At 37.8% G+C, this 27,998-nt stretch overlaps 1 protein-coding gene across 1 annotated transcript in view; it reads left to right on the forward strand.

Annotated features, from left to right (window-relative positions):
- Nucleotides 1-27,998, forward strand: part of MAP3K1 (mitogen-activated protein kinase kinase kinase 1) — a gene marked incomplete at its 3' end in the record, with an annotated part of 68,169 nt that overhangs the window by 31,359 nt on the left and 8,812 nt on the right. The window contains exons 2-14 of the mRNA XM_080692488.1: nucleotides 6,477-6,627; nucleotides 9,859-10,059; nucleotides 13,362-13,562; nucleotides 14,053-14,169; nucleotides 14,782-14,930; nucleotides 17,355-17,476; nucleotides 18,062-18,143; nucleotides 18,262-18,445; nucleotides 20,886-21,164; nucleotides 23,207-23,328; nucleotides 25,888-25,979; nucleotides 26,223-26,412; nucleotides 26,709-27,993. Of these exons, the coding sequence (XP_080548614.1) occupies nucleotides 6,477-6,627; nucleotides 9,859-10,059; nucleotides 13,362-13,562; nucleotides 14,053-14,169; nucleotides 14,782-14,930; nucleotides 17,355-17,476; nucleotides 18,062-18,143; nucleotides 18,262-18,445; nucleotides 20,886-21,164; nucleotides 23,207-23,328; nucleotides 25,888-25,979; nucleotides 26,223-26,412; nucleotides 26,709-27,993 (3,175 nt within the window). The remainder of the gene's footprint in view (nucleotides 1-6,476; nucleotides 6,628-9,858; nucleotides 10,060-13,361; nucleotides 13,563-14,052; nucleotides 14,170-14,781; nucleotides 14,931-17,354; nucleotides 17,477-18,061; nucleotides 18,144-18,261; nucleotides 18,446-20,885; nucleotides 21,165-23,206; nucleotides 23,329-25,887; nucleotides 25,980-26,222; nucleotides 26,413-26,708; nucleotides 27,994-27,998) is intronic.

The following is a 27,998-nucleotide window of genomic DNA, read 5'->3' on the forward strand; positions in this document are numbered from 1 at the left end:
GCCGCTACGGCTCCTGACACTCTTCTCTGTCCTTATCTGAGTCATTCCTTCTCTTGCCTTTAACCTGGAAACTTACTCAAAGAACACGGTGAACTAGAATTGATTTCGAAGTTAGTTCCTCCCTTTTTCTTCTCTCTCCTTGGTAACAAAACTTGAGAATGTGGTAAAGTAGGAGTGAGTTCCTACTGATAGGATTTCATAGATGGCTCTGAATTATGCCTCTCCACATTATCTGGTATATTTTTGAGGATTCCTGGTATACCCAAACAATCAAGAATATTTTTCTTTGTAGACTTAACCCAGAGTCTAGGCTGTTACAGAAATCTTTATTTATTGTAAGATTAAATCCTGTTAATTTAAAGAAATGTTTTATTTGATAATTGTAGCCTTAGCTGCCCATAGTACAGGGAAATTTTCTAATAATAAACAGAATCAATGTGCTGCTTTAATTCTGGTAGTAAAATGGTTGGCATCATAAAACTTATAAAATTTCTTTGTATTATTATCAATAAATACCAGCATGGATATGAGTGCTAACATGTTATAAAAACAAAATCAGATTTGTTAAGTGTCTCACCCTCAGAGTGAAAAACATATATATATATATATATATATATATATATATATATATATATATTTTTTTTTTTTTTTTTTTTTTCTTGGTGGTACTGGGGATGGAACCCTTCTACCTCCGGGCTATATTCCCACACTATTTTTATGTTTTATTTGGAAACAGGGTCTCTTAAGCCAGCGAGGCTGGCTTTGAATCTGCACGATCTTCCTGTCTCTGCCTCCCAAGCTCGGGGATTACAAGCATGAGCCACCACACCCGGCAAAAAGCATATTCTTTAGTGTCAGATCTACTGACACAGATGTGAATGCTGGTCTTGCTATCCACTTACCACTGTATGACCCCTGGCAATTTTACCCAGCCTTTTCAAGCCTCAGATGGTAATGACCTCATAGGGCTGTTTGGAGAATAAGGTAAATTATACACAGAAAACACCTTACACTTTGGCATGGAACATTTAACTCTTTCTATTACCATGCTGTAAGCCTGGCAGTTATTTCTTCCTATCATTAGTTACTAACTAACATTAAAAAAGAACTATTTAAGAAATAAATTTTCATGTTAAAAAAGAATCATTTATTTATTTATTTATTATAGTGGACTTGATACAGTTCTATTTTTGAATGTTGTTGAGTGTTTTTGTGTGCCAGGAATTGTGCACAAGTTTAAGGCTCTTTGAGGTTACAGGGAACGGAGATGTGTTAGGGTATATTTCGTTCCAAAATAAAGAATCCATTAAATTGGTTTCTCCATTGCAACACATACACATGGTCCCCAGACAGTAGACATTCAACACCCAGGATAGTATATTAAAGTAACTTTAGTTGTACAATCACACATAAAAGGACCCAGGAACAACTCTTATTTTATTTTTATTGCCTCTCTATTACTACTACCTCTTCCTCTTGACTAAGTCCTCTCATTTCCTTTATTTCTGTCTCTTTGCTTCTGCTTACTGCCTTGCTACATTTTCCAATTTTGGTACATTCTTCCTGCAGTGACACTTTTTATGTAACTTCCAGAAAGAGAATCTGACCGGGATGTACAATGCCATCTAACATAGAGGCCTTTGGACCAAGGTCCATTCCTAAACCAACCAACTGCAAACTGTGGGATGGGTTCAGATGTATGGAGCGTGGCGCCCTAACAATCAGACGCACCCTCAGAGGGGAGTGGCCTTCCAGAAGAGGACAGTGGGCCAGGTACCTTTTGTGGCCTGTCCAGAACATCTGGCACTGATAGAAAAGTGAATGAAACATAACTTGTCCTATAAGATCTCCAAATGTAGTAAGGGAGATACGTACTTAAACATATACTAGATTTTATGCTGTATTGCATTTAATATTTAGCATGCTAGGAGGGAGTAGCTAGCTACCATAGAATGGTGGTAGGAAGTTCTTTACTGAAGGCATGAGATAGCAAAGGTTTTCCTGGCAGGGAAAAACTAGTCATGTGTAAAGATGGGTGTGAATACCTCAGTGAACTTAGGAAGGAAGACTCTGAAAATAGAATAATGGTTGCCACCAGAAAGTAGGTCTAGTTTTGGTAATGATGAAGTTAGTAGCAGGATTAAACCCAGACCTAGAAGGAAATTATTTTGTAGAAGGGAGGCGAGATCTACAAGAGAACAGCACAGTCAATAATGGCTGGCACCACACTGGTCAAATAAAGGGAGGGTTTTGTTTGTTTGTTTGGTGGTACTGGGGATAGAACCCAGGCTCCACCTGCAGGCCACACTTCCAGACCTACTTTATATTTGTTTGGAAACAGGGCCTCACTAAGTTGCTGAGAGCCTCACTAAGTAGCTGAGGCTGGCTTCAAACCTGTGCAATCCTCCTGTCTCAGCCTCCCAAGTACTGGGATTACAAGAATACACCACCATGCCCGGCCCAAGCACTCAGTTTTGAGCGGGTGAATTCTGTAGGTCTAGGTAGGATTAGAAATCTAACCTCAGGATGGAAGGAGTCCTTACAGTTCTAAGTCAATCATAAATTCACTCTGGGGAATATTTAGAAACTAAACACACAAAACAAGAAATCATGTTTCTTAATTGAACAGGAAAGGAAGATAAAGCCTGAACTTTAACAATGTTTAAGTTTCTTGTATTTATCTGGCTAAAATTTTCCCTTTATTTTTTAAGTTTTAAAGATAGTTTCCCAAAATAAATTTTGCTTTACTAAAATCAGTTACTTAAAAGTCAGAATATATAAGTGTTTTAGTGAAAATAGCAGGTAATATCTATGGCAGAATAACTCCCCAAAACATGTTTAAACACTGTGGGACAGAGATAGCTTTCATCTCCTAGTGACTCTGCAGCTATTTATTTCCTTTAATTTAAAAACATGTTGGTTTTCTGCTGTGCTAGTTAAGAGGCATTCAGATTTCAGATATTAAAATGTGAAAATACACATTAAAATTAATTATGTATAATTATTATGAAGAGACTAGAAAGAATACTTTGGCTTATATTTGCAGAGTTAAGGTAGAAGAGTGTATAGGATGGCTAAAGAATTAATAAATGATCATTCAGTATATATGTTAATACCTATTACAAGTCAAACGTTTTTAGATGTTGGGTATATATAAATGGGTAAAAGACATGGTCCCTGCCCGCCCTCATGAAGCTTGTAGTTGTGAAAGAAGGGGAGGTAATTTGCAGATTTTACTAGTGAGACTTTCATCAAATTCCCAGTTCCCACTTTAAAGGAACTGGGAATCCCTAAGTGAGACTGGGAAGATCTCTGAGGAGGTTGAGGAAAACCTAAAATATGGGTAGAGATTAAGTGGACAGAAGGTGTGCAGAGTGAGAAGCAGCCTGTGCAGAGCATGAGCACAAGTCTCAGAGTTACGGAGACATTGAAAGAGGTAGGGGGCCAGGCTGGGCCTGGGAGGCCAGAGCCAAGGCGAGGCCTCAGTGCACAACCTCAGAGGCACAACAGACATCTTGGGGACCCTCCAGAGGGTTTTAATGGGGAAGGGAGCCTGGAGGCTCTGAGGCCTGGCTGGATAGGAGTAGGAGTGGAAGAAAAGAAGCCCTTAGGCGCCTCTTGCTAGTTCACAGAGATCACCAACTCCACCTGGACGGGTGTGGGTGGAAGATAGGTATTCTTGAAGGTAATTTGTCAGCATTATCAAAGTCTTAATTTGTATACATTTTGACCCACCAGCTTCATTTCTGAGTATTCATTATAAAGAAATAATCTCATACACAAAATTTTGGCTGCTAGTGTGCACATTCCTGTTGTTTATAAGAACTTAGTATAAAAGATCATAGTTGCTGGGCATAGTGGCACACCCTTGTAATCCAGTACTTGAGAGGCTGAGACAAGGAGGAGCACAGGTTCACAGCCAGCGTCAGCAAGTAGTGAGACTTTCATCAACCTAGTGAGAACCTATCAAAATAAAAATAAAATAGGGCTCGCTGGGGGTATATAGTTCAGAGGTAGAATGCTTCTGAGTTCAATCCCCAGTGGCCCCTCCTGCCAAAAAAGATGATAGTATTTTCAAACAGGTGGAAAGGAAAGAGGTAAATCATGCAGACTCTTAAGGAGTTCACTTGGCATCTGGGTGTTACTAGAAAGAGTGACGCTGAAAATACAGGGCATTTAGACCCTCTTCTTCCCAGCACTGCCAAAAAACAAACAAACAAAAAGTCGAATTTCTGAAAAAAGGCCTTTTTGAAACAAAGTTGGAGGACATGCAAGATCAGAGGAAAAGGATGAGCGCCTTTGGGCGTGCAGGAGCTTCCGGGATAAAAAGTTACCACATTTTTGAGAACTAGTCTGAGAATTTAAACACATCCCACAATATTGTTACTGGAGGAAAAAAATATTTGCTTTTCATGGTAGAGACTTGGAAGTGAATGTTGGCCATGCAGAGAGCCCACAGATGTGATTTGCCTGTAAATCTGAGCTTCCCTCAGTAGGCATTGGCTGAGCGAGATGGGTTTTGGGGGAAACATTTCTAACTCTTCTTCTCTGTTATTTCCTGTTTTGTGCTACCTCTGTGTCCCCTCCCTCTCCTCTTCTCCCTTGTCTCTCCCTCCGCCTTGGTCTCCTCTTCCATCAGTCTTCTGTTCCCTCTCATTTCCCTCTTCCATCCTTTCTTACCCCTATATATACCCCTAACAGTTATCTAATGTAATCAGAGCATGGAAAATAGCTATTTAATTTTAAGTAAATGTGATGGTCTTTTTTGTAAAAAAGGAACAAAACCCCTTTTCCCTGCCATATTCCTTTATGTGACTGTTTCTGTGTGACAGAAATATTCTATCATATGGTCTTATTACACATTTATAAGATTCAAATTACATGTTATACACTCTTTTTGTTCCTAAAAATAGCCACATTAGTGCTGGTTCCTATTCTACGATATCAATACTTCCTTGAAACCACTTACACATTTCTGCTGAAGTGCCTGTTTGTTTAGCTTTAATTAAGACGGTTTTAGTGGGTCTCAGAAGACATGCTACTTCAAAGTTGAGTTTACTGGAAAATTCCTGGAGGAGTTTGAATTTGTCAAGGTTATCATCTCTGGTATTTCCATATTTTCCTTTTTTCTAACAGTGTAGAAAAATCACTGTTCTATAACTTTATAGATTTTTCCAGAATAGTTTTTGAAGGTAGGATAGCATTTTAAAAATTGTTATTTCTCCAAGAGTACAGTTGCTTAAACTGTTTCCTAATGAAGCTGGTTTTTAGATTTATGTAGAATGTGGGGGGAAGTTATATTTTGAAATTAGTGATTTTGGTATGAATGATGCTTTATCAGAATTTCCTAGTCATCCCAGCATTTGGGAAGCTGAAACAGGATCATGGCTCGTGGACAGCCTCAGCTATTTACTGAGACCCTTTGCAACTGAGCGAGACCCTGTTTCAAAATAAAGAGTAAAAAAGTAAGGCTGGGGGTGTAGCTCAGGGGTAGAATGCCCCTGGGTTCCATCCCCAGTACCACAAAAAATAAAAAAGAGTTTCTTTTTACAGAAGGAATTCTCAAAAGGTATAGTTTAAGGGTTATTTTATTCTAGTAAAGGTCAAAGTGTTTGGACCAGATAATTTTACTCTTTAGATATAGAACACTCATATCTTTGTCACAAAATCATTCTAGGAAAATATAAATTTAATCATTTAGCCTTCGAAAAATTATCTCAGGATTATAATCTAGTTAAATTTCATCAGCTTATTAAATACTTAGTTCATTTCAGAAAATGAGTGTACCTGCTGGACTCTGTATTAACAAATTATTAGAAATCCTGCAATAAAAGGTTCTAAGACCTATCTTCTCACGTCTCTTACGTTACAGGAGTGCGTTAGGGTGGTGGGATTTATACGTAGGGAAGTACTCATGGGTGTCTTTGTTAATGCCGTGCTTCATGCTTAGGACCCATCTTGGTAACTATTTGAGGACAAAGTTCAATATTAGTAAGCCTGAAACTTGTAAATAAAGCCATTTATTTATTTATTTATTTATTTATTTATTTATTTATTTATTTGTGGTACTGGGGATGGAACCCAGGGGCCTTCTACCTCCAGGCTATACTCCCAGACCTATTTTATATTTTAATTTGGAAACAGGGTCTCACTAAGTTGCTGAGAGCCTCACTAAGTAGCTGAGGCGGGCTTCGAACCTGCGCGATTCTCCTGTCTCAGCCTCCCAAGCTCGAGGATTACAAGCGTGGAGCCTTTCTTTTTTAAAGGCATTATTAAACGTTTACCTGGCAGCATTCAACACTATCCACACTATAAGTTCAACAGTACAGTAGTTCATAATTTACAGTATTTTTATACCTTACTTAAATTATTTGGGGGTTTTTAGTGGCTTTTGGTTACATGTTCGTTGGACGTATGAAACAAATAATTTCTCAGAAATAAAATTCTCATTCTCTTTATTCCTCCCTCCATTTCAGTCGCGAGATGGAGACTAAAGAAACTCTCAAAGGGTTGCACAAGATGGACGATCGCCCAGAGGAGCGAATGATCAGGGAGAAACTGAAGGCCACCTGCATGCCGGCCTGGAAGCACGAGTGGCTGGAGAGGAGGAGCCGGAGGGGCCCTGTGGTGAGTGGCTGTGGGGTCCTGCACCCGGGAAGGAAGCCCAGGACAAGTGGAGACTTGACACCTAAGCTCTCCCTGAGGTTTTCTCTTCTTTATTTGAAATGCAGTAGTTTTATTTGCTTATTAATCTGGCCGCTTGTAGCAAATCATAATGAAAACTATACTTGTTAAGCGATTTAAACTGTTGTAGGAACTTAACTATTTGGTGGAGAGTTAAAAGCTTAAAGCAACACTGCCCTCTAATGTCAGTATCTAAAAATCCTTTTATTAGAGTTTTGTATAGTACTTCTGACTTTTAAAAAAGCAAATTTTTCAATTTTTTCAGGTTTTCTTGATTTTATCTCTAAGATAGGATCCAAGGATCTTAATTCCAGGAAAGCAGAACACATTAAATAGGCCCAAGGAGTTTAACAGTTAAAATTGTATGGGCTTTGTTAAAGTACAAGATTGGCCTTGTGAAATGTGATTCTTCATTTTTCCAAAGGAAGAAGTAGATCCAAGTTGTTACTGTGCCATCTATTCACACCATGTGTCTATTTAAGTTTAAATTAACTAGACATAAAAATAAAAATGTAGTTTCTCAGTCTCGCTGGCCACATTTCAAATGCCCCATAACCACACACTGGTTGGTGGGGCAGTGGCTACGGAATACTCCCATCATCTCAGTGCTGTTAGAGGTCCAGCGCTCACAAAGCTCAGTAGCTCAGTGGCCCTTAAGACTTTGGACACACTCCCCTTGCTGAGTTTTAGTTTGTTACATGTATTCTTCCTTCAAGTTCTACTTTTAACCCATGGAGCCATGTCTTTTACATGCCAGCTCTTTTGACCACCATAGTGCCCCTGAGTCCTTTCCTTCCCAGCTAAACTTCTTTGTTTCTTGCATTTCTTTTTCACATGAAGTGTATGGTGAAAACCCTTCACCATTTTATTATTCACATCAGGGAATGAAGAAATAAAGAACTTACCTTAGAGAAGAGAACATTCTATTGAAACATCTTGTAGAAGATGGTAGTTAGAGGGGCAGGTTTCTATTTGATCAGTATAAAGAACTGTTGGTCCATGAAGGCCATCTGAAGTTGGAATGTGCTGCTTCCCAAGTGCCGGAGCCAGCCGGCAAAAGTACGGGTTCTGAAGAGAGGCTGAAGAATTCAACTCTTAGAATTTGATTCCAAGAGTTTTTTTTAATTCTAACATGGGGAGGCCGCCAGCCTACTATTTCTACTGGCTGACCCCTGCTCCTGGGCCAATATTTTCTATACTGGTCAACCTACTGGCCAACGCCTACTTCTGGGTCAATATCATCTCTCTCTTCTGCCTCTCCACTCCTGGGGTATTTATAGAGTTACAGGTCAATCAGTATTCTCGTGCTATCACCACCAGAATACAATACAGACCAATCCAAAGCACATATGTTACAGGTAGGTAGGTTAATCAGTACCCTCGTGCCATCACCATCTGATCTTCTCTCAGACCTTTTACTTTGAACATCACCACCTGATCTTTTCTCAAACCTTTTACTTTTGAATTTTCCATAACCCCAAACCTTGTTGACTCTGGGCGAAGGACAGTCAGCTGAGTCAGAAATATTCTTTTAGGGGAAAACCTTAATGGCTTCCCACACCCAAGCTCTCTGAGCTAGAAGGATTCAAACAGAGCCTAATATCACAAAGCAGAAATCATAACTTTTTTTTTTTTTTTTTTTTTTTTTACTTTTTTGGTACTAGAGATTGAACCTAGGGGCATTCTACTTCTGAGCTACACCCCCAGCCCTATTTTTTATTCTTTATTCTTGAAACAGGGTCTCACTAAGTTGCAGAGGGCCTCACTAAGTAGCTGAGGCTGGCCACAAACCTGCAACCCTCATGTCTCAGCCTCCCGAGTACTGGGATTACAAGCATGTGCCACCACACCCGGCTAGAAACTACAACTTTTAAATCACATTCATCCTTTGTTAAGCATGAACAAAGACTACCCAGATTTCAAAAGCTAAATTTTATTTTTTTTTCTCCTGTCCTGTCCACTTTCTAGCAAATACAGAACATTGTCTGTGTATGTAGGAAGAGAATAAAGAGGGAAGAGATGTTTGGAACAAGATGCATAGCACATAGTCGTTAAGCTTAATGACTGCATCCTGCATTTTATCCCTAACAAGTTTACTATCTAATTGGGAGGTCTGATTTTGGTTTTGTTTTGTTTTGTTTTTACTACGTTTTATGTAAGGTACATCAGATCTTTCTTGTGTAAGAAAGCATATTTTGAGGTGGAAAACGAAGGTTTATATACAATAAATAAAAAAGTAATGCAAGAAATGCACTTTGTGCATAGGTGCTAAGAGCATGAGGGCCCTGGGAAAGAGAAGGAATGTGAGGTTGGTAGAGTCATGGGAGGCTTCATGAAAGGCAGGATTTTAACCGCACCACAGTTTTCCTCAGGAGAAGGCGTGCTACCCGGGCGCTGCGGGCTGGAGGTGAGGATTGAGAGTTAGTGGAGCACAGGATGAGGCAAGCGTGGCGGAACAGTGACTGACCATAGAACAGGAGTAATGGGAGGAAGAATTTGGCCTCTTTGATTCTGTCCAAGCCCTAATACTTTAAAAAAAAATGCATTTCTACTTGAGAGATTGGTTTTAAGCTTCTAGCCTCTTTTGGTTGTCTGCGATACATGTCTAAACTATTGTAGAACAAGATTGTTTCTATTCATCAGTCAAACTGAGTAGGTAGAACTGTACTCAGTATTGTTTTTAAGGCCCTGTATTTTTAAAAAATAAATAGGAAGGAAAAGATCTTCTGTTTCATCAAATAAATTTACAGAAGTGCTTATTTTTCACATTTGTTGACTAACTTTTGATTATTGAGTTTGAATGTTAAATAAGTTAGGGCATTATAGTCTCAGATGGTGGTACCACTTCTAAAATTTTGTACAGTAACCTTTTTTATTGGTACAGAAGAAGGGCCACTGGCATGCTAGGCAAGAGCTCTACCACTGAGCTACACCCCAGCCCTGCACAATTACATTTTAACTAGTAGTAAACCCTAAATGGCTGGCATTTGGGTAGGTAGAAATTATCTTTAATGTTAATGGCTTAAAGTAATACCAAATAAAAGTTGGTATATTATTTGCTATATTTTTATAATATTTTATTATGACTCATAAAGTTAATTTCCTAGTCTATGATGTTCAAATGTACTTATATTTCATATTTTTAGTAATAAAAATATTATACTTTTTACTCAGGTGGTAAAACCAATCCCTATTAAAGGAGATGGATCTGAAACGAATAACTTGGCAACCGAGTCTCAAGGAGAAAGCCAGGCAAGCGCCACATCGCCAGCCCCCAAAGGCCACCGGAGCCCATCTCCTGGCAGCTCCCCGTCAGGTCGCACGGTGAAATCAGAATCTCCAGGAGTAAGAAGAAAAAGAGTTTCCCCGGTGCCTGTAAGTTAATGTTTCAACAAATATGTTCCCATTAGTTTTAGATTCACTTATAAGACAGAAACGGTTGATCAGCCATCTGGTAGAGGGGAGTTTTTAAATCTGATCTCATGAGGTGAACAGAGTGGTTGGGTTCTTGAGATCCTTGCTGGGAGTTAGTTCAGAACTAATTTTATGATAAGATATATATTATTTCTTTTGCTGCATTTATAATTGCAATGGTGGGTAAAACTGCTGGACCTTCACCTATATTTTGGCCCTGATGATAGAATTTGTACTCTTTATTGCTACTTATTGTCCATTAAAGAATGAGCCACTTTATGTAAGAATACCTGTGATGGGCCTTTGACAAGAAATAAAATTTTTTTTAAGTCTCAATTCTTATTATATACACACCTTTTTAAATATTCTGTGATGAAATGGGAATCATGCATAAAACATTTCTCCTGCATATCAAAATAGAGTGGTTGCCTCAAGGAAAAGCATTTGTGTGGTTGTTGGAGTTGCAAGCTAAACTAGCGGCCATATTTTTTGTGGGACAACATTATTTGAAAGAAGGACTGACCAACAAACCTTGATTATTCAGACATGGATATTTGGCAGATATTTTTCTTAAGGTGAATTCAGTAAAACTTATTCTTCAAGGAGAATAAAGTATTGTTCACCAGTTTTAAAATTTGAGATTTCAAAACAAAAATTAAATCTCTTATCCATCACTGTAAGCTTGACCCTCCCCCCACAATATTTAACTTTTCTAATGAGATTGGTGATATCAACTGTGTTATTAAAAAATAACATTGTATAATGAATGTGAATGTTTGGAAGATCTATATATCCATGTGACTTAGTGAACCAGTATTTTCCTAATGACCAGTATATGAAATAAATCACTCAGAGGAGCTATATAAACTATAAAATTTGCTATCTGAATTTTAGCCTGTAGAAAAAGGTTGTTGGTATGCTTTTATATTTCACATTACAGTGCCTTCAAGAAACCACTTTTTGTACCAAAGAAGATATAAATAGTTATTTAAGGAAGCTATCAAAATACTCCTTTTTTATAGCTATGTATGTCTGAGACCAGACTTTCTTTCATAAACATACCCTAATCAAAATATCATATCACAGTAGATTGGATACAGAAGCAGCTATGAGAATATAGCTATTTTCCTTATTTATTTATTTATTTATTTATTTATTTATTTTTGCGGTGGAACAAAGGGGCATTCTACCTCCAAGCTATATCCCCAGACCTATTTTTTATTCTTTATTTTGAAACAGGGTCTCACTGAGTTGCCAAGAGCCTCACTAAGTAGCTGAGGCTGTCTGTGAATCCCGACCCTCTTGTCTCAGCCTCCCAAATGCTAGGATTACAAGTGTGAGCCACCATGCCCGGCAGCTGTTTTCCATATTAAGCCAGACATCAAAGAGATTTGCAAAAAGATAGGTAGTACCGTCATGAGGGGAGTTCTTCTAGTGGTGAGAATGCATGTTGAAGTACTTTCTAACTTTGAAGAGCCCAGGAGTAAAACGGAAAAGTGGTTGAGACAGTGACCATCAGGAAAAATTTGGGTTTTCCTCAGATCTGGAGTTATTAAAGCACATAAGTCCTTCAGAAAGTACATTTTTTATTACCAAGATAATAACCATCATTTTCGGCCTCATGAACCTGCAAATTGGGCAGGGCTCAGGAGGGGTAGCTTATCTCTGCTCATCATGGCTCCTTCTGAACCTGGAATTACCCAGGGCAGCCTCCCCACTCACATACATTGCATCTGCTGGAATGCTGTAACTCTTAATGGCTGTTTGGTGTCTGTTCCTCATAACATGGTGGCTGGATTGCGACAGAAGTGTTTCAGGAGAACAAGTCTCCATATGCAAGGTCTTTTCAAACCCTCTACTTGCATCATGTTTGCTAATGCCTTATTTACCAAAGTTAGTTACATGCCTAAACCCAGTGTTCATGTGGTAGGGATTACACAAGGTAATAAATAATTGGAGATGTGGTTCATAGGGACCATCAGAGTAAAACCATATCAGGAGTATAAATAGAATAGCATCTTCCCATTCCACCTCTAACCCCCTCCCCCGGAAAAAAAAAAAAAAAAAAACCACTTCTAAAGCAAACTAAACAGGAGGCTATTAGCCTGCAGTTGTTTCTATACCTGGAAATGAAATTGAGCTTGGCCAATCACAACCGGCCAACTGCTTATGTAACTAGGGGCCACCCAATGAAGCAAATGCCTCTCTGTAGCCAATCCAGCTATTTCTTTATTTTCAGCCTATAAAATTTGGCTATTTATACTGCTAAATCAGAGCTTTCTTACCCTCTTCTAGTTTTACCTGCTGCCTGATTCATGAATCATTCTTTGTTCAAATAAATTCTATTGAATTTATCCTATTTGTCTAAAGTTTTCCATTTAACAGCACACACCAATGCTCCCTTTTCATTTGGAGGATAATATTTTGTATGGATATATATTGTACATAATGTTGCTTTAAGCATTTCTGTACAAGCTTTTGTGTAAACTTATATTTTCATTTGGGGGGGGAGTCATTTTTAGCAGCAGAATTGCTGGATGATATATTTAACACTTTGAAGATCTGTTATACTGTTTCCCAAGACAGATGTACATTTTACATTGCCTCATGTTTTTGCTAGCATTTATTATTTTTAACTATTCAGGTAGGCATCCAAACCAACCAGAATTTCCTCTGGATAGTGAGGAAAGACCAAGTTCTGGGAAAATCAGTGGAGTGTAGAAAGAGTGATGTGTGTTACTGTCACCAGAGGAGAGTTTTTGTCAGCCTTCAATAGGTGCTTTAATTAGGAAGAGCATCTGTAGTGTGTGCCTTGAAAGGAGTTCCATGCAGTGTTTGTAAATTACCAGTTACAGAAGAGCATTTCTTGCAGCCTTAAGTAGAAGCCGGGATTGGGGTATTTCATTTTTTACCACTAGACAGAGTCATTTTGCCTGCTTATCATGTTTACTTTTTATGCTTTTAATTTTATTTTACATAATACTTCTCAGAGAACTCAAATGTTTATAGAATGATTTGTAAGTTACCATATGGTTGTGTCTCTCAGAGATTTATCATCAGTTGTAAGGATGACTGAGATTCTAAAAGTTTATCCAAGATATATCAGATAGCAACATTTTGCCTTAGTTTCATTATATTTTATACATGGAGGCATTTTTCCAGAATATAATCTGTCACATGGCTATCTAGTATGACCCTTATGAGGATCTTCGTTTTTAATTGAGAAGTGAGAAACTTACCTGATAAAAAACAATGTTGTGAAGTTTCAGAGTGGCAGAATCACACCACCCCGAAGGGCCCCCTCACCAGATGGCTTCTCACCGTATAGCCCGGAGGAAACCAACCGCCGTGTGAACAAAGTGATGCGGGCCAGGCTGTACCTACTGCAGCAAATAGGACCCAACTCTTTCCTGATTGGAGGAGACAGCCCAGACAATAAGTACAGGGTATTCATTGGGCCGCAGGTAGGATTTGTCACCATTTTATATTTCACTAGTATCTGTCATTAACTCAGATTTATATTCAGTGAGGTTCTTAGTTACAAGAAATATCATATATGAAATAGAGTTTATCTTATCAGAAAAAGTAACCTTGAGTAAAGACAGTTTAATACATATTTTGAACTAATAGTGATATTTTTATGACTTAATATCTTAAGAAAAATTTGGTCAATTCAGTAAGTAAGAGATTAATTCATGAAATATCTGTAAACTTTTCTTATGTGAGAATATAAAAAACATAATACATACTTTAATATAATCTTAGAAATACTAAAAACTTAGATAAACTTAGAAATCCTAAAAGGGCACAGATTTATTAATCTGTAGATTTTCTTTTCATTCACAGAACTGCATACTTTAATATAATCTTAGAAATACTAAAAACTTAGATAAACTTAGAAATTCTAAAAGGGCAAAGATTTATTAATCTGTAGATTTTCTTTTCATTCATCAGAACTGCAGTTGTGGGCGTGGAACATTTTGCATTCATCTGTTATTTGTTATGCTTCGGGTGTTTCAATTAGAACCTTCAGACCCGATGTTATGGAGAAAAACTTTAAAGAACTTTGAGGTAATTTTTTATAAATGCATTATAATAAAATTTGTCAATAAATTTTTAAGGTAAATTCCTGAAATATGTTCATGAGCACTAAATTTAAATAGACTTGATTATTTTGAAGCTTTGAAGGTATATAAGAATTACTGGGTGCTTATTAGTGGGGTTTTTTTTTTTTTTTTTTTTTTGGCACAAGGAATGGAACCCAGAGGCATTCTACCTCCAAGCTACATACCTAGCCCGATTTTATTTCCTATTTGGAAACAAGGTCTCACTAGGTTGCTGAAAGCCTCACTTAGTTGCCAGGCTGGCTTTGAACCTGTGATCCTCCTGTCTCAGCCTCCCAAATACTGAGATTACAATACAAGCACACGCCACCACACCTCGCATTATATGTAGCTTTCTTAATGATCATTGCGTGATTAATTTTTCTTTCAAAATGAAAAAACGTAAACACTATCCTGGTTTTAAAATGTTGTCATTCATAAACTCCGTATGTTCTTTTGAAGTCCTTTAATCAGGTTTATGAAAAATTTTTGCAAATTAAAGATTATTTCAACCACTCAAACTCTTCATGTGTATAATTATGGCACAAATATCATTGTTACTGTCTTTTTCCAATGTTAGGTTGAAAGTTTGTTCCAGAAATATCACAGTAGACGTAGCTCAAGAATCAAGGCTCCATCTCGTAACACCATCCAGAAGTTTGTTTCACGCATGTCAAATTCTCATACATTGTCATCATCTAGTACTTCTACATCTAGTTCAGAAAACAGGTTAGTATTTTTTAAGGAATTAAGCATTAATCCAGTGTTGCTTTTTAATTTTAGGGGAATTTTTTTAATCCGCTGGTTAAAGTACTCTTTATTGAACCTTGGCTTTCATGTTAAAATCAAGGGTAAAGAATTATTAAAGGTCATCTTTTTATAACAACTAGAGTGTCCATTTCATAAAACAAACCAGGCAGCAGATCTAAAGTATTAAGTAGCTATTGTCTATCAATCATTACTTTGTGCCAAGCACCTAATACATTGTCTCATTCTGTTATAACAACAACCTTTTTGGATAAGTTTTTATCATTGGTGTACAGATAATGAAGCTGTGTAATAGCAGGAAATTTCTGTAGTTCTTTTACAAGTAAGTTATACTCAGCAACTTATTAGCAAGGCCCTGTTTCCAAATAAAATAAAATAGGGCTGGGGTATATTCAAGAGGTAGAATGCCTCTGGGTTCAATCTCCAATACAAAAAATAAAATAAGTACATTACATACAAGGCAAAGTGGTTTTCCAAGATCACTTTCAGCTATAGAATTTTAAATTGTATAACCTAACTTCTTTCATAGATATTTCCAGAGAATGCTCTGTACAGGCTATTTCATCTGTAAGAGTAGAAGCATGAGCCAGGCATGGTGGTGCCCACCTATAATCCTAGAAACTGGGAGACAAGAGAATCACAGGTTTGAAGCCAGATTGAGCAATTTAGTGAAACCCTCAGCAACTTAGCTGAGGTCACACAGCTCATTGACTGAGCATGGCCAGAACCTGGTATCTTGGCTTCTAGCTCAGAGAGCTCGTATTTCTCACTTGTTCTAAGTAGAATGAAGGGGGAAAAGAAAAGAAAAAAAAAAAAAACACAAGCTTTATTTTGTCTAGCCTCCCAGCCCAAACTTTCTCTTTTGGATTGGTACTTCTTTAGCTTTATATTTTGTAGAAAAATAATAAATGCTTAATACCAGAGAGCCAACATTTGATTGGGAGAAACCACAAAAGTTTCAATCATACTGATGATATACTCTGTGGGTTTAAATTTCATGTAATCACATTTTATATATAAAGATTAATTAAGCCAGGCGTGGTGGCGCACGCTTGTAATCCCCGCACTTGGGAGGCAGAGACAGGAGGATCGCGCAGGTTCGAAGCTAGCCGCGCGCGCTGGCTTAGGAGACCCTGTTTCCAAATAAAATAAAAAAAAGTAAAAATAGGTCTGGGAGTGTAGCCCGGAGATAGAAGGGCTTCCAGGAACCCCAGTACCACCAAAAAAAAAAAAAAAAAAAAAGATTAATTAAGCCGGGCATGGTGGTGCACACTTGTAATCCCCGCGCTTGGGAGGCTGAGACAGGAGGATAGTGCAGGTTCGAAGCCAGCTTCGCTGGCTTAAGAGACCTTTTTTCCAAATTAAAAAACTATAAAAAATAGGTCACACACACATACACACACACACACACACACACACACACACACACACACACACACTAATGATGATGATGATGATGATGTTATGCCTTTTTTACCCTATATTTTAGACATCTTTGATTTATGGATCTCTTTGTTTTTAAAGTTCATAGTGTGTGATATACCGTATATATTTTTTAACTTCTTGATGTTCATTTGGTTGTTTTGATTTTTTCATTATGATAATCTCAGTATCATTATTCCCTTATGTGTTTCTAGAAGTCTAGGTGAAGGTTATGTACATTTAAAATGTTACATTTTTGGAGTGGTGGCAAATTCACACTTGTAATCCCAGCATTTGGGAAGCTGAGACTGGAGGACCGCAGTTCGCGGACAGCCTCAGCTACTTAGTGAGGCCCTCTGCAACTCAGTGAGACCCTGTTTCAAAATAAAGAATAAAAAATTGGGCAGGGGGTGTAGCTTGGAGGTCAAATGCCTCTGGGTTCCATCCCCAGACCCACAAAAAAAAAAAGGGGAAAAAAATGTTACATTTCTAAAAATGGACCAGATTATACTGCCACCAAAAGTGTCAGAAATAGACACTCAAATTTGGACGTACAATAGATGAACTATAAGGTCCCCTAGTACTTGTAGTCTTGAAATTGGTACTTGTAGTGTCTCTGTACATAGTCAAATATTATAAGCAGTTTTTTTATTCAGAAGGTACAATGGCAGAATATTAGGGATACAAATACTCTTTCTCAGATTACAGTTCATGAGTTGGATTGTATTCATAATAAGAACAAGTTAACTCAATTTCTAAATGCTTAGGTATGTGAATCTGACTTCAAATTACTGTGCATTCAGAGGATAAATAAGTGTCCTCATGGTTAATAGAAGATGCTTTTAAATAAGAATTTCTAATTCATTTATTCATATTCTAAAGAAACAGTTCTAATTAGTATATGGCATTAACTCTGTCTTGCATTCTTTTGTACTTAGTACTTTTACTTCCCCTTCCTTATAGCATAAAAGATGAAGAGGAACAAATGTGTCCTATTTGCTTACTGGGCATGCTTGATGAAGAAAGCCTTACAGTGTGTGAAGATGGCTGCAGGAACAAGCTGCACCACCACTGCATGTCAATCTGTAGGCGGCCCCTTTTCTCTGTTTACTCAACACAGTTGCTGTCTGGATTTTATTGGGAATTGTAGCATGAGAGATTGCTGAGAGCAGAAGAAAGTCTCTTTAGGCCCTGTGTAAAGTTTTCAACCAGTTTAGGAGTTTAGGATCTGTTGGGAGTTGTTCTGTATATGCAGAGATGTACCGTATAATGGGATATATGTGGAAGGGCACAGAGTTAGAAAGAGTTCTTCCTGGAAAGTGTACACGGGTGTGCGTGGAGCGGAGGGGGCAGAAGGAGGTCTGGGAAGCTTCACAGAAAGAGAAGCATCGCAGCATGGCTGAGGATGACAGCAGATAAGCAAAGGAGGCAGAACACTTAGAAAGATAGTAGGGACAGTGGATATTTTCCTAACTTGTAAAATAGTATTTGCAAAAGCATCAGAAGAGCTTAACCTGCTATTTTTGCCTGCTTTCAAATATTCTGTTATTGTTTGAGGTTCCTTCCATCGAAGTGCCATAATAACCATTATGAACAGTTATGACATATAAATACTTAGTGTTGAGTATTTAAAGGTTTGTAAGATTTTTTTTTTTTTTTTGAACTTGCAGGGGCGGAAGAATGTAGAAGAAATAGAGAACCTTTAATATGTCCCCTTTGTAGGTCTAAGTGGAGATCCCATGATTTCTACAGGTAGAAATTTTGAATTAATGACTTGCATATGTTTAATAAAAGATGTTTTCAGAGTGTGGTTTAAATCTACAACTGTTTTTAAGCACGTCTTCCATTTGTATTTACATTTGCATTTTAGCCACGAGTTGTCAAGCCCGGTGGATTCCCCTTCTTCCCTGCGTGCTACACAGCAGCAGACCACACAGCAGCAGCCTCTTGCTGGGTCACAAAGAAGGAATCCGGAGAGCAATTTTAACCTTACTCATTATGGAGCTCAGCAGATCCCCCCTGCTTATAAAGATTTAGCTGAGCCATGGATTCAGGCAAGTAGTTCTTTGGTCTTCATTTCTCAAGGAAACACTTGTAGATCGATTAATGTGTTTGTCCTTTTCCCCCACTCATTTATAATTTAAGAAAATACTTTTGCTTGCCTCCATCATGACTCATGGTTCTCTGAAAATTTTAATTTTGGTATCAATATTCTGCTCCTTATTATTCAGCTTAAGTTTCAAGAATTCTTTGTAGTTTCACATATCTAGAAACATCTCTTTCTGAACCAACAGACAGAAAAGACTATCCAAGGGTAGAAACTGGAACTCATAAGTGTTTTCTTTTCAGTATTTCATTCCCATTCCTACCAGGAATTTCTGTCTTGTTTATTATTTGCCATCCTTTAAACTCAGTGTCTCCTTTCTATATCCTCCCGACATATGATGGATTCTTGCTTAGTGGACAGATAAGAAAAATATGTAGTATTTACCTTGTAATATTCATTTTTATTTATAAGGACAGTTTTTATTCTTTTTTCTTCTGGTTGAGTGCTTTCTTAATCCTCAGTAAGAATTGTGTTGGTGTATAATTATTTTCTTGGTTGTTGAATGCTTAGTCTGTTACTTAAAAACTGTAGTATCCAAAACAAGATGGTATCTGTAGTTGGCATTAGTGAAGTAAGACAATTATTTTTGATAATCTGTAAACTCTCTTGAATACTATTAAATTTGTAATATTAACTCAGATGTATTAACTCATTTAGCTTCTGTATCGTTAGGATTTGTTTCTTTTTTGTGTGACCATTATATTCCTATAACTTTGGGATTCTCTTTTCTCATCTTGCTAACAACTCATGAATTAATAAAATCCATGAAATTAATAAGTACATCTTAATTCTTTTATTTAATTCATTAATGATAGGGAACTTATCATGGGCCCTTACCCATTGCTTCAAGAGCCCTCAAAAAGCTTTCAGATTGATTCTGCACTTTTAGATGCCATTCTTTTAAGGCTGTAGTTTAGTTTATTTTGCTTAAGCTTTGGTTTGATCTAGTCTGCATATTACCAGTTTTGTTTATGTTTAATTAAGATTGTCATGTAAAGCTGAGTGCAGGGGCACACAAGACTGAGACGGAGGATTGCAAGTTCAAGGCCAGTCTCAGCACCTTAGTAATCCCCTGTTTCAAAATAAAAAGTATAATAGGGTTGGAGAAAAGCTCAGGGTAGACCACTCCTGGGTTCCATCACCAGTACCACACAAAACAAGAATGTCCTGTAAGACAGAATTAAAATTTATGTAGTAGTATGCCTCTTAATAGTGCTAGAAGATTTTATTCTTTATGGTCTCTATAACAGAACACCTATAAATAAGTATGGCATGGTCTGTTTTTCCTAAAACTGCTTATTCATCTCTAGTATTTAGAAAGTTTTCACAATATAAACTATGTTAGGTATTAACCTTACTTTTAGATAATTGGCCCATAATGTCAATTCCATTTACCTTTTCCCTTCTTTAGGGACTCTGAGGCTTTGGGGCTGCAGTACTGAGGACTAATAACACATTAATTCAAGGTCCATCCTTGTCCTTTGCTTATTCATTCATTTATGTATTTATTTATTTATTTATTTATTTATTTAGTGATACTGTGAATTGAACCCAGGGGCATTTTTTCTTCCAAGCTGTACCCCTAGCCCTTTTTTTTTTTTTTTTTTTTTTGAGACAGGGTCTCACCCACGTTGCTGATCCAGATTCTATCTCAGCCTCCCTAGCACCACTAGGTGATTACAGGCGTGCACCACTACATATGGCTTGTTCTTTGCTCATTAAAAGCATTTTTTTGCCGGGCGTGGTGGTGGACCTTGTAATCTCCGTGCTTCCAGGAACCCCAGTACCACAAAAAAAAAAAAAAAAAAAACCACCTTTTTTTTAGCTACTTGTTTTATACCTCTTCATTCATTAAAGTCCCAGGGTTTTTTTGTTTTGTTTTTTTTTTTTTTTAGCCTTCTCGTACAAAAGTCTAGTAAATTCTTTTGACTTACTGTCATCATCTGTAAGAGAAGAAGTCTGTTATTTTGAAAACTCTACTCCAGTGCTTTTCTTGATTTGGCTTTTTGAAAAATATTGCTCCAGCCTTTTCTCTTTAAACTGCCTTAATGTGAATATAAAGTTGGAGTTCTTCATAGTTTTTTCATTTCTATGTTCTTTGGACTTTTTTTGTTTTGTTGAACATGAAGAGTACAGGCATAAAAATAAGTATATCCCTCTTAATTAGTGGAATTTACTCTTAATTTTACTTTGGCTAATAAATTAATAACTTGATAATTACCAGTTAAATGAATATAAAATTCCTCCTTATGATTTTTAAATGGCTAGAAATACTTGAAATTGTGTTGTATATTGAAGAATTAAGAAACGGTGACTTTTTTAATAAAAAAAAATGTGCTTAACTCGGTAAACTGTGGGTTCATTACTTTTTCTTCACATTGACATAGGTATTTGGAATGGAACTCGTTGGCTGCTTATTTTCTAGAAACTGGAATGTAAGAGAGATGGCTCTCAGGCGTCTTTCCCACGACGTTAGTGGGGCCCTGCTGTTGGCTAACGGGGAGAGCACTGGAAATTCTGGGGGCAGTGGTGGAAGCGGCCCGAGCGCCGGAGCTGCCAGTGGGTCTTCCCAGACCAGCATCTCAGGAGACGTGGTGGAGGCGTGCTGCAGCGTCTTGTCAATGGTCTGTGCCGACCCTGTCTACAAAGTGTACGTTGCTGCTTTAGTAAGTAGCTTTATTTCATAACCACATCTTTACAGATGGGCTTTGTTTTGTTTGTTGCTGGTTCATAGATACTTTTGGGTTTTTTCGTGATATTAGGGATGGAAGCCAGGGGCTTTCTACCTCTGGGCCACACTCTCAGATCTATCGTACATGTTATTTGGAAACAGAGTCTTACAAAATTGCTGAGAGCCTCACTGAGTAGCTGAGGCTGGCTTCAAACCTGCGTGATCCTCCTGTCTCAGCCTCCCGAGTACTGGGGTTACAAGTGTGCACCACTACGCCCAGCTTCATTTATATTGCTTTCTAATGCAAAGCCTTGGGTTTGATTCCTAGCTCCATATACATACACACACACATAAAAAGAAGCCCGGTGCAATGGCACAAGCCTCTAATCCCATGATTCAGAAGGCTGAAATGGGAGGATTGCAGGTTCAAGGCAAGCATATAATAATTTAGCAAGAGCCTGTTTCAAAATAAAAAGGATTGGGGTTGTAGCTCAATTGTAGAATGCCTGTTTCCAATCCCTAGTACCACAAATGAGAGACAGAGAAAGGGGCAAGGGGGAGGGAAGAAGAGAAAAATTTTAAATAGAAGAATTCTGTATGTTTTTTTTGCCCTTTCTACTATTTAAATTTTCATATCAGGCCGGGCGTGGTGGCGCACGCTTGTAATCCCCGCGCTTGGGAGGCAGAGACAGGAGGATCGCACTGGTTCGGAGCCAGCCACGCTGGCTTAAGAGACCCTGTTTCCAAATAAAAAGTTAAAAAATAGGTCTGGGAGTGTAGCCCGTGGGAGTGTATCCCAGAGGTAGAAGGGCTTCCAGGAACCCCAGTACCACCAAAAAAATAAATAAATAAATAAATAAATTTTCATATCAGCACAAATAAGTAGTACTTGAGTGGTTGGTTAAGTTAGTTAAAGTTACCAAATTTAGAATTGTTACTAAAGAATGAACACAAAGTACAGAAAATAATATATTTTTATAATTGATCTTTTGAAGATTAATTTTTCTAGGAAAATTTATTTATTATAAACATTTTGCTTGGTTTTTAATAAACATTTAATAAACACAAGAGAGTTCCACTAAATAGACACTGAGTTGTTTTTCTGGTTTAACCTGTTTAGAAGTAATCTTTCATGTACGGGTAGAGTGATAAAGAGGTAATTTTTGAAACTAATTTTAACCTTCTCCATTCTGAGTGTGTATATTTTTAGATCATTGTTTCTCAATCCCAGCACTGTTGTCATTGGCCAGATAATTATATGTGGGGGGTGGGAGAGCATCAGGTTGCTATCCATGCACCATAGGATATTTAGCAGCAACCATGGTCTCTATCACTAGATACGAATAGCAAACCTACTCCCACCCCTCTACCTCCTTAATCCTCCAGGTGTGACAACCCAAAATGTCTCCAGGCGTTGCCAAAAGTCTCCTGGGTTAAAATCACCCTAGTTCAGAGTCATTTTTTAAAACTTGGTCTGTAAACTACCTCTCATCATTTTTTTCCCTAATCCATGCCCTAATTATACCTAATGAGTCTTCTTGAGAAGTAATATACTGTGATAGTGTGAATGTAGGTTTCAGTTCAGAACTGAGTGATCTCAATTCACCTATAATCCTAACTGAAATACTGAATAATGTACTAGTTAAACTGGGACTATCCTAGACAATGTGGACATATGGCAGATTAAAGAGACCTTGATTCAAATTCTATTTCCCATTTGCTAGCACTGTGACTACAGGAAAAATACATAATGTCTCTTAAACTTTAGATTTCTCCCCTGTAAAATAATGAATACTTACTTAACTGTTAGATTTGAAACGATATTATTTAGAAATCTCTAGCCATAATGCCTAACACATCATAAGAACATTGAGTATATGGTACCTTTTTTGTTTCTTAAACACTACTTTTACTCCACTTTGGGTTATAATTCATTCCTATTTTTAATTACTTGGTTGCTCAGATCGTCTCAGATTGGGTTGTCACTGATGCTTCCTAAATGTGACTAGACTGACCTTCAGGCTTTTTTTCTCCCAGAAAACTTTGAGAGCCATGCTGGTATATACTCCTTGCCACAGTTTGGCAGAAAGAATCAAACTTCAGAGACTTCTCCGGCCAGTTGTGGACACCATCCTAGTCAAGTGTGCAGATGCCAATAGGTAAGGCCTTAGTGATGAACTGCTTCATACCATCTAGTATTAAAATGCCTACCAGCAAGCCTCAAAGCTAATATTTGATGCATATTTGTTAAACGATTCTTAGAATACTGTTTTCTAATGTGAGCTTTGAAATTGAAATATCAGACTTAGAGTTCATGAAGACTAGAGAAAGGAGCTAATGACGATTGAAGGCAAACTAACAAAGTACGTGGACCTGCACACTGTTGTATTGCAATTGATTCTCTTAAATGACTTCTTAATCAGAAGTACAGTTGACAAGAACAATAACTGACATATCCATTTCCATAAGGTATAATCTCAGAGAATGAGTTATCCAGGATAGCCATCAGTAATATCACTGTACTTGCCATGCCTTATTTTCAGGCTCAAAAAGAACCCCTTTCCATTATTTTCAGTGCAAGGAAATTTTACTCTGATTATAACAGTTTGATTTTTTTTTTTTTTTTTTTTTTTTTTGGTGGTACTGGTGTTCTTGGAAGCCCTTCTACCTCCAGGCTACACTCCCAGACCTATTTTTACATTTTTTTATTTGGAAACAGGGTCTCCTAAGCCAGCGCGCGCGGCTGGCTTCAAACCTGCGTGATCCTCCTGTCTCTGCCTCCCAATCACAGGGATTACAAGTGTGCGCCACCACGCCCAGCTTTGAATTTTTTAAAATGTCATATATTCTTACATTGCCCTTGCAAATTGATAAGAAACAAGGATGATCTCACTGGGGTTGAAAATATGAAATAGAGACGTATGAGGTTTGATGAAAGTAAAACTGAGCACAGCCATGCTATTTTATTTTATTTATTTATTTATTTTCTTTATTGGTGGTACTGGTGTTCTTGGAAGCCCTTCTACCTCCGGGCTACACTTCCAGACCTATTTTTACATTTTTTTATTTGGAAACAGGGTCTCCTAGGCCAGCGCACGCAGCTGGCTTCGAACCTGCGCGATCCTCCTGTCTCTGCCTCCCAAGCACAGGGATTACAAGTGTGCGCCACCACGCCCGGCTACAGCCATGCTTTTTTAGACCAGTGGTTCTCTTTGGTTTTTCTTTTCCATAAAGTAAGAGGAAAAGATCGCTTTCATTTAATAAACATAGCTGTAGTAAGTAATTATTTGGAAGTTCGCATTTCTTTATATCCCAGCAGATCTCTATTTGCAGACAGCTTTGAATCTTCTTTGTTTTGCTTTTGTTGTTACCACCCATTCAGAGTTCTCTTAATCCAGTCTCTTTTTCCTCCTCAATTCATATGAGTTAGTTTGCAGAGGGTCTCAAAAAGTAGGTTCCTAGCTGGGCGTGGTGGCGCACGTTTGTAATCCCAACGCTTGGGAGGCGGAGACAGGAGGATCGCGCAGGTTGGAAGCCAGCCTCCGCTGGCTTAAGAGACCCTGTTTCCAAATAAAAAAATATATAATAGGTCTGGAAGTGCAGCCCGGAGCTGGAAGGCCCCTGGGATCCATCCCCAGTACCACCAAAAAAAAAAAAAAAAAAAAAAAAATTAGGTGCCTTGAGTGCTTGAAGCTCTGGGATCAATCCTCAGCACTAGAAAGAAAAAGTTGGTAGTACTTACCTTAGACTAGCTTCTTATCTCATGAAGTCTTATCTTTTGTTTCCACTCTTTTCTCACCTAAGTCTACAGATCAAAAGTATTGGAAGTTTTTTTGTTGCTTAGAAAAAGCATTGTAATATCTAGAAAACATTGGCAAATTAACAAATAACTTACAAATTCCATAGGAAAAATTATGTCACTTTTCAATATTAGAACAGGTAATTTTCTGAGAACTTTGGTGTTTTCATGGCATTCATTGTGTTTCTCATTTTCTGAAATTCTAAAGCCAAGTCATTTGCCTGGTGGCTTGAATGATTGACACCCCAAAAATACTATAAAGGAATGTTTATGATATTTTAACTCACTATGGAGAATATAATAGAATATAAGGATTTTGGATGCTAGGTTTTATTTTTAATTCAAAACATGCTTAATGAAAGTTCAGAATTAAAATGTGAGAACCAACATTCTTTTTATATATTGAGATACAATAATGAAAATAAGTTTTTTTTTAATGCAATACTGGAGATTGAACCCAGGGGCATTCTACTTCCAAGCTGTACCCTCAGCCCTATTTTTTATTCTTTATTTTGAAACAGGATCTCACTAAGTTGCAGAGGGCCTTACTAAGTAGCTGAGGCTGGCCACGAACCTGTGATCCTCCTTTCTCAGCCTCCTAAGCTGGGATTACAAACATGTACCACCATCCCTGGCTGAAAATAAGCTTTTTATCTGACTTAATATTCAAATCAGCACTTGCTTTCTAAGAGACAGCAATAAAGATTCTATGCTTAACCTACATGATAAGCTAAATTTATGAAATCTGACCTAACGTTGCTTAGTGACATTGTCAGTGTGATTTTAATAGTAGAAAAGTAAATACCCCTGAAAGTGTTGTCTTCCCACTTTCTCACAAGTCTTTACTACTCTAATATTGATATCTATTATATATTATATCCTAGATCCACAATTAATGTTGCTTTACTTTCATTTTTAGCCGTACAAGTCAACTGTCGATATCAACACTGTTGGAATTGTGCAAAGGCCAAGCAGGAGAGTTGGCAGTTGGTAGAGAAATACTTAAAGGTAGTAATAACTTTTTACTTAAAATTAATGTTGCATGTTTTATTGTTTTCTTTATTCCTCCTGGGACTGTTAGAGGATTTTGAAGTAATTGTAAATTCACTCAGCTAAAGTTACAAAAAGGAGTTAATCTAAGAGAAATGTTTAATATAACCCAGGGTATTTTCATTATCCTCACATCATTTAATTATATTTTGTTTTAAATTTTAGTATCATTTTTAATAATGTGTTTTAACTTTCCTTTTGTAGGATCCATTGGTATTGGTGGTGTTGATTTTGTCTTAAGTTGTATTCTTGGAAACCAAACTGAATCAAACAACTGGCAGGAACTCCTGGGTCGCCTTTGTCTTATAGATAGACTGTTGTTGGAATTTCCTGCTGAATTTTATCCTCATATTGTCAGTACTGATGTTTCACAAGCTGAGCCTGTTGAAATCAGGTGATTTTTCTTTGAGAAATATACAACTTTCCTCTTCCTACCTACCTCATATTCTCCCCAAGAATGATGTTTTAGATCTATGAAAGATGCAGAAATTAAAGAACATAGATAGATTACTAATATCGTAATAGTTGATTGGCATAGGAGCCTCAAGTCTCATCTCTTAAAAATTTATAGATCCTTTATACTGAAATGCTTTTTGATATTTATAAGCTATAAATTGCCTTTTAAAGTCAATACATTTTTCAATCATTGATCTTATTTAGTGATTGAATGTGTGTTTGTTTTTCTTTCAGATATAAAAAGCTGCTGTCCCTCTTAACCTTTGCCTTGCAATCCATCGATAATTCCCACTCAATGGTTGGTAAACTCTCTCGAAGGATCTATTTGAGTTCTGCAAGAATGGTTACTGCAGTGCCCCATGTGTTTTCAAAACTGTTAGAGATGCTGAGTGTTTCCAGTTCCACTCACTTCACCAGGATGCGTCGTCGCTTGATGGCTATTGCAGATGAGGTAGAAATTGCTGAGGCCATTCAGCTGGGCATAGAAGACACTTTGAATGGTCAACAGGATAGCATTTTAGAGGCATCTGCCCCTAGTAGCTATTCAGAAACCACAGAGAACAGTTCCCTTGAGCACACAGTCCATTTAGAAAAAACTGGAAAAGGATTATGTGCTACAAAGTTGAGTGCCAGTTCAGAGGACATTTCTGATAGACTGGCCAGCATTTCAGTAGGACTTCCTAGTTCAACAACAATGGAGCAACCAAAGCCAATGGTTCAAACAAAAAGCAGACCCCACAGTCAGTGTTTGAACTCCTCTCTTTTATCTCATCATTCCCAGTCAGTGTTCCCAGCCTCGTCGACCCCGTCTTCATCTGCCCCATCTGTACCAGCTGGCTCTGTAACAGATGTCTGTAAACATAGACCTCAGGGATTCGTTCCCTGCAAAATACCTTCTGCATCTCCTCAAGCACAGCGCAAGTTCTCTCTGCAATTCCAGAGAAACTGTTCTGAAAACAAAGACTCAGATAAACTTTCCCCAATCTTTACTCAGTCAAGACCCTTTCCCTCCAGTAACATCCACAGGCCAAAGCCCTCTCGACCTACCCCAGGTAATAATACAAGTAAACAGGGAGATGCCTCAAAAAATAGCATGACACTTGATCTGAACAGTACTTCCAAATGTGACGACAGCTTTGGCAACAGCAGCAATAGTAGTAATGCTGTTATACCCAGTGATGAGACAGTGTTTACTCCCGTAGAGGAGAAATGCAGATTAGACGTCAACACAGAGCTCAACTCCAGTATTGAGGACCTTCTTGAAGCATCTATGCCCTCCAGTGACACAACAGTCACTTTTAAGTCAGAAGTTGCTGTCCTCTCCCCGGAGAAGGCTGAAAATGATGATACCTACAAAGACGATGTGAATCATAATCAAAAGTGCAAAGAAAAGATGGAAGCTGAAGAAGAAGAAGCTTTAGCGATTGCCATGGCAATGTCAGCGTCTCAGGATGCCCTCCCCCTCGTTCCTCAACTACAGGTTGAAAATGGAGAAGATATCATCATTATTCAACAGGATGTAAG

Source organism: Muscardinus avellanarius (genome assembly GCF_963383645.1).
Source record: "Muscardinus avellanarius genome assembly, chromosome: 1".
In the NCBI taxonomy this organism is placed as follows: domain Eukaryota; kingdom Metazoa; phylum Chordata; class Mammalia; order Rodentia; family Gliridae; genus Muscardinus; species Muscardinus avellanarius.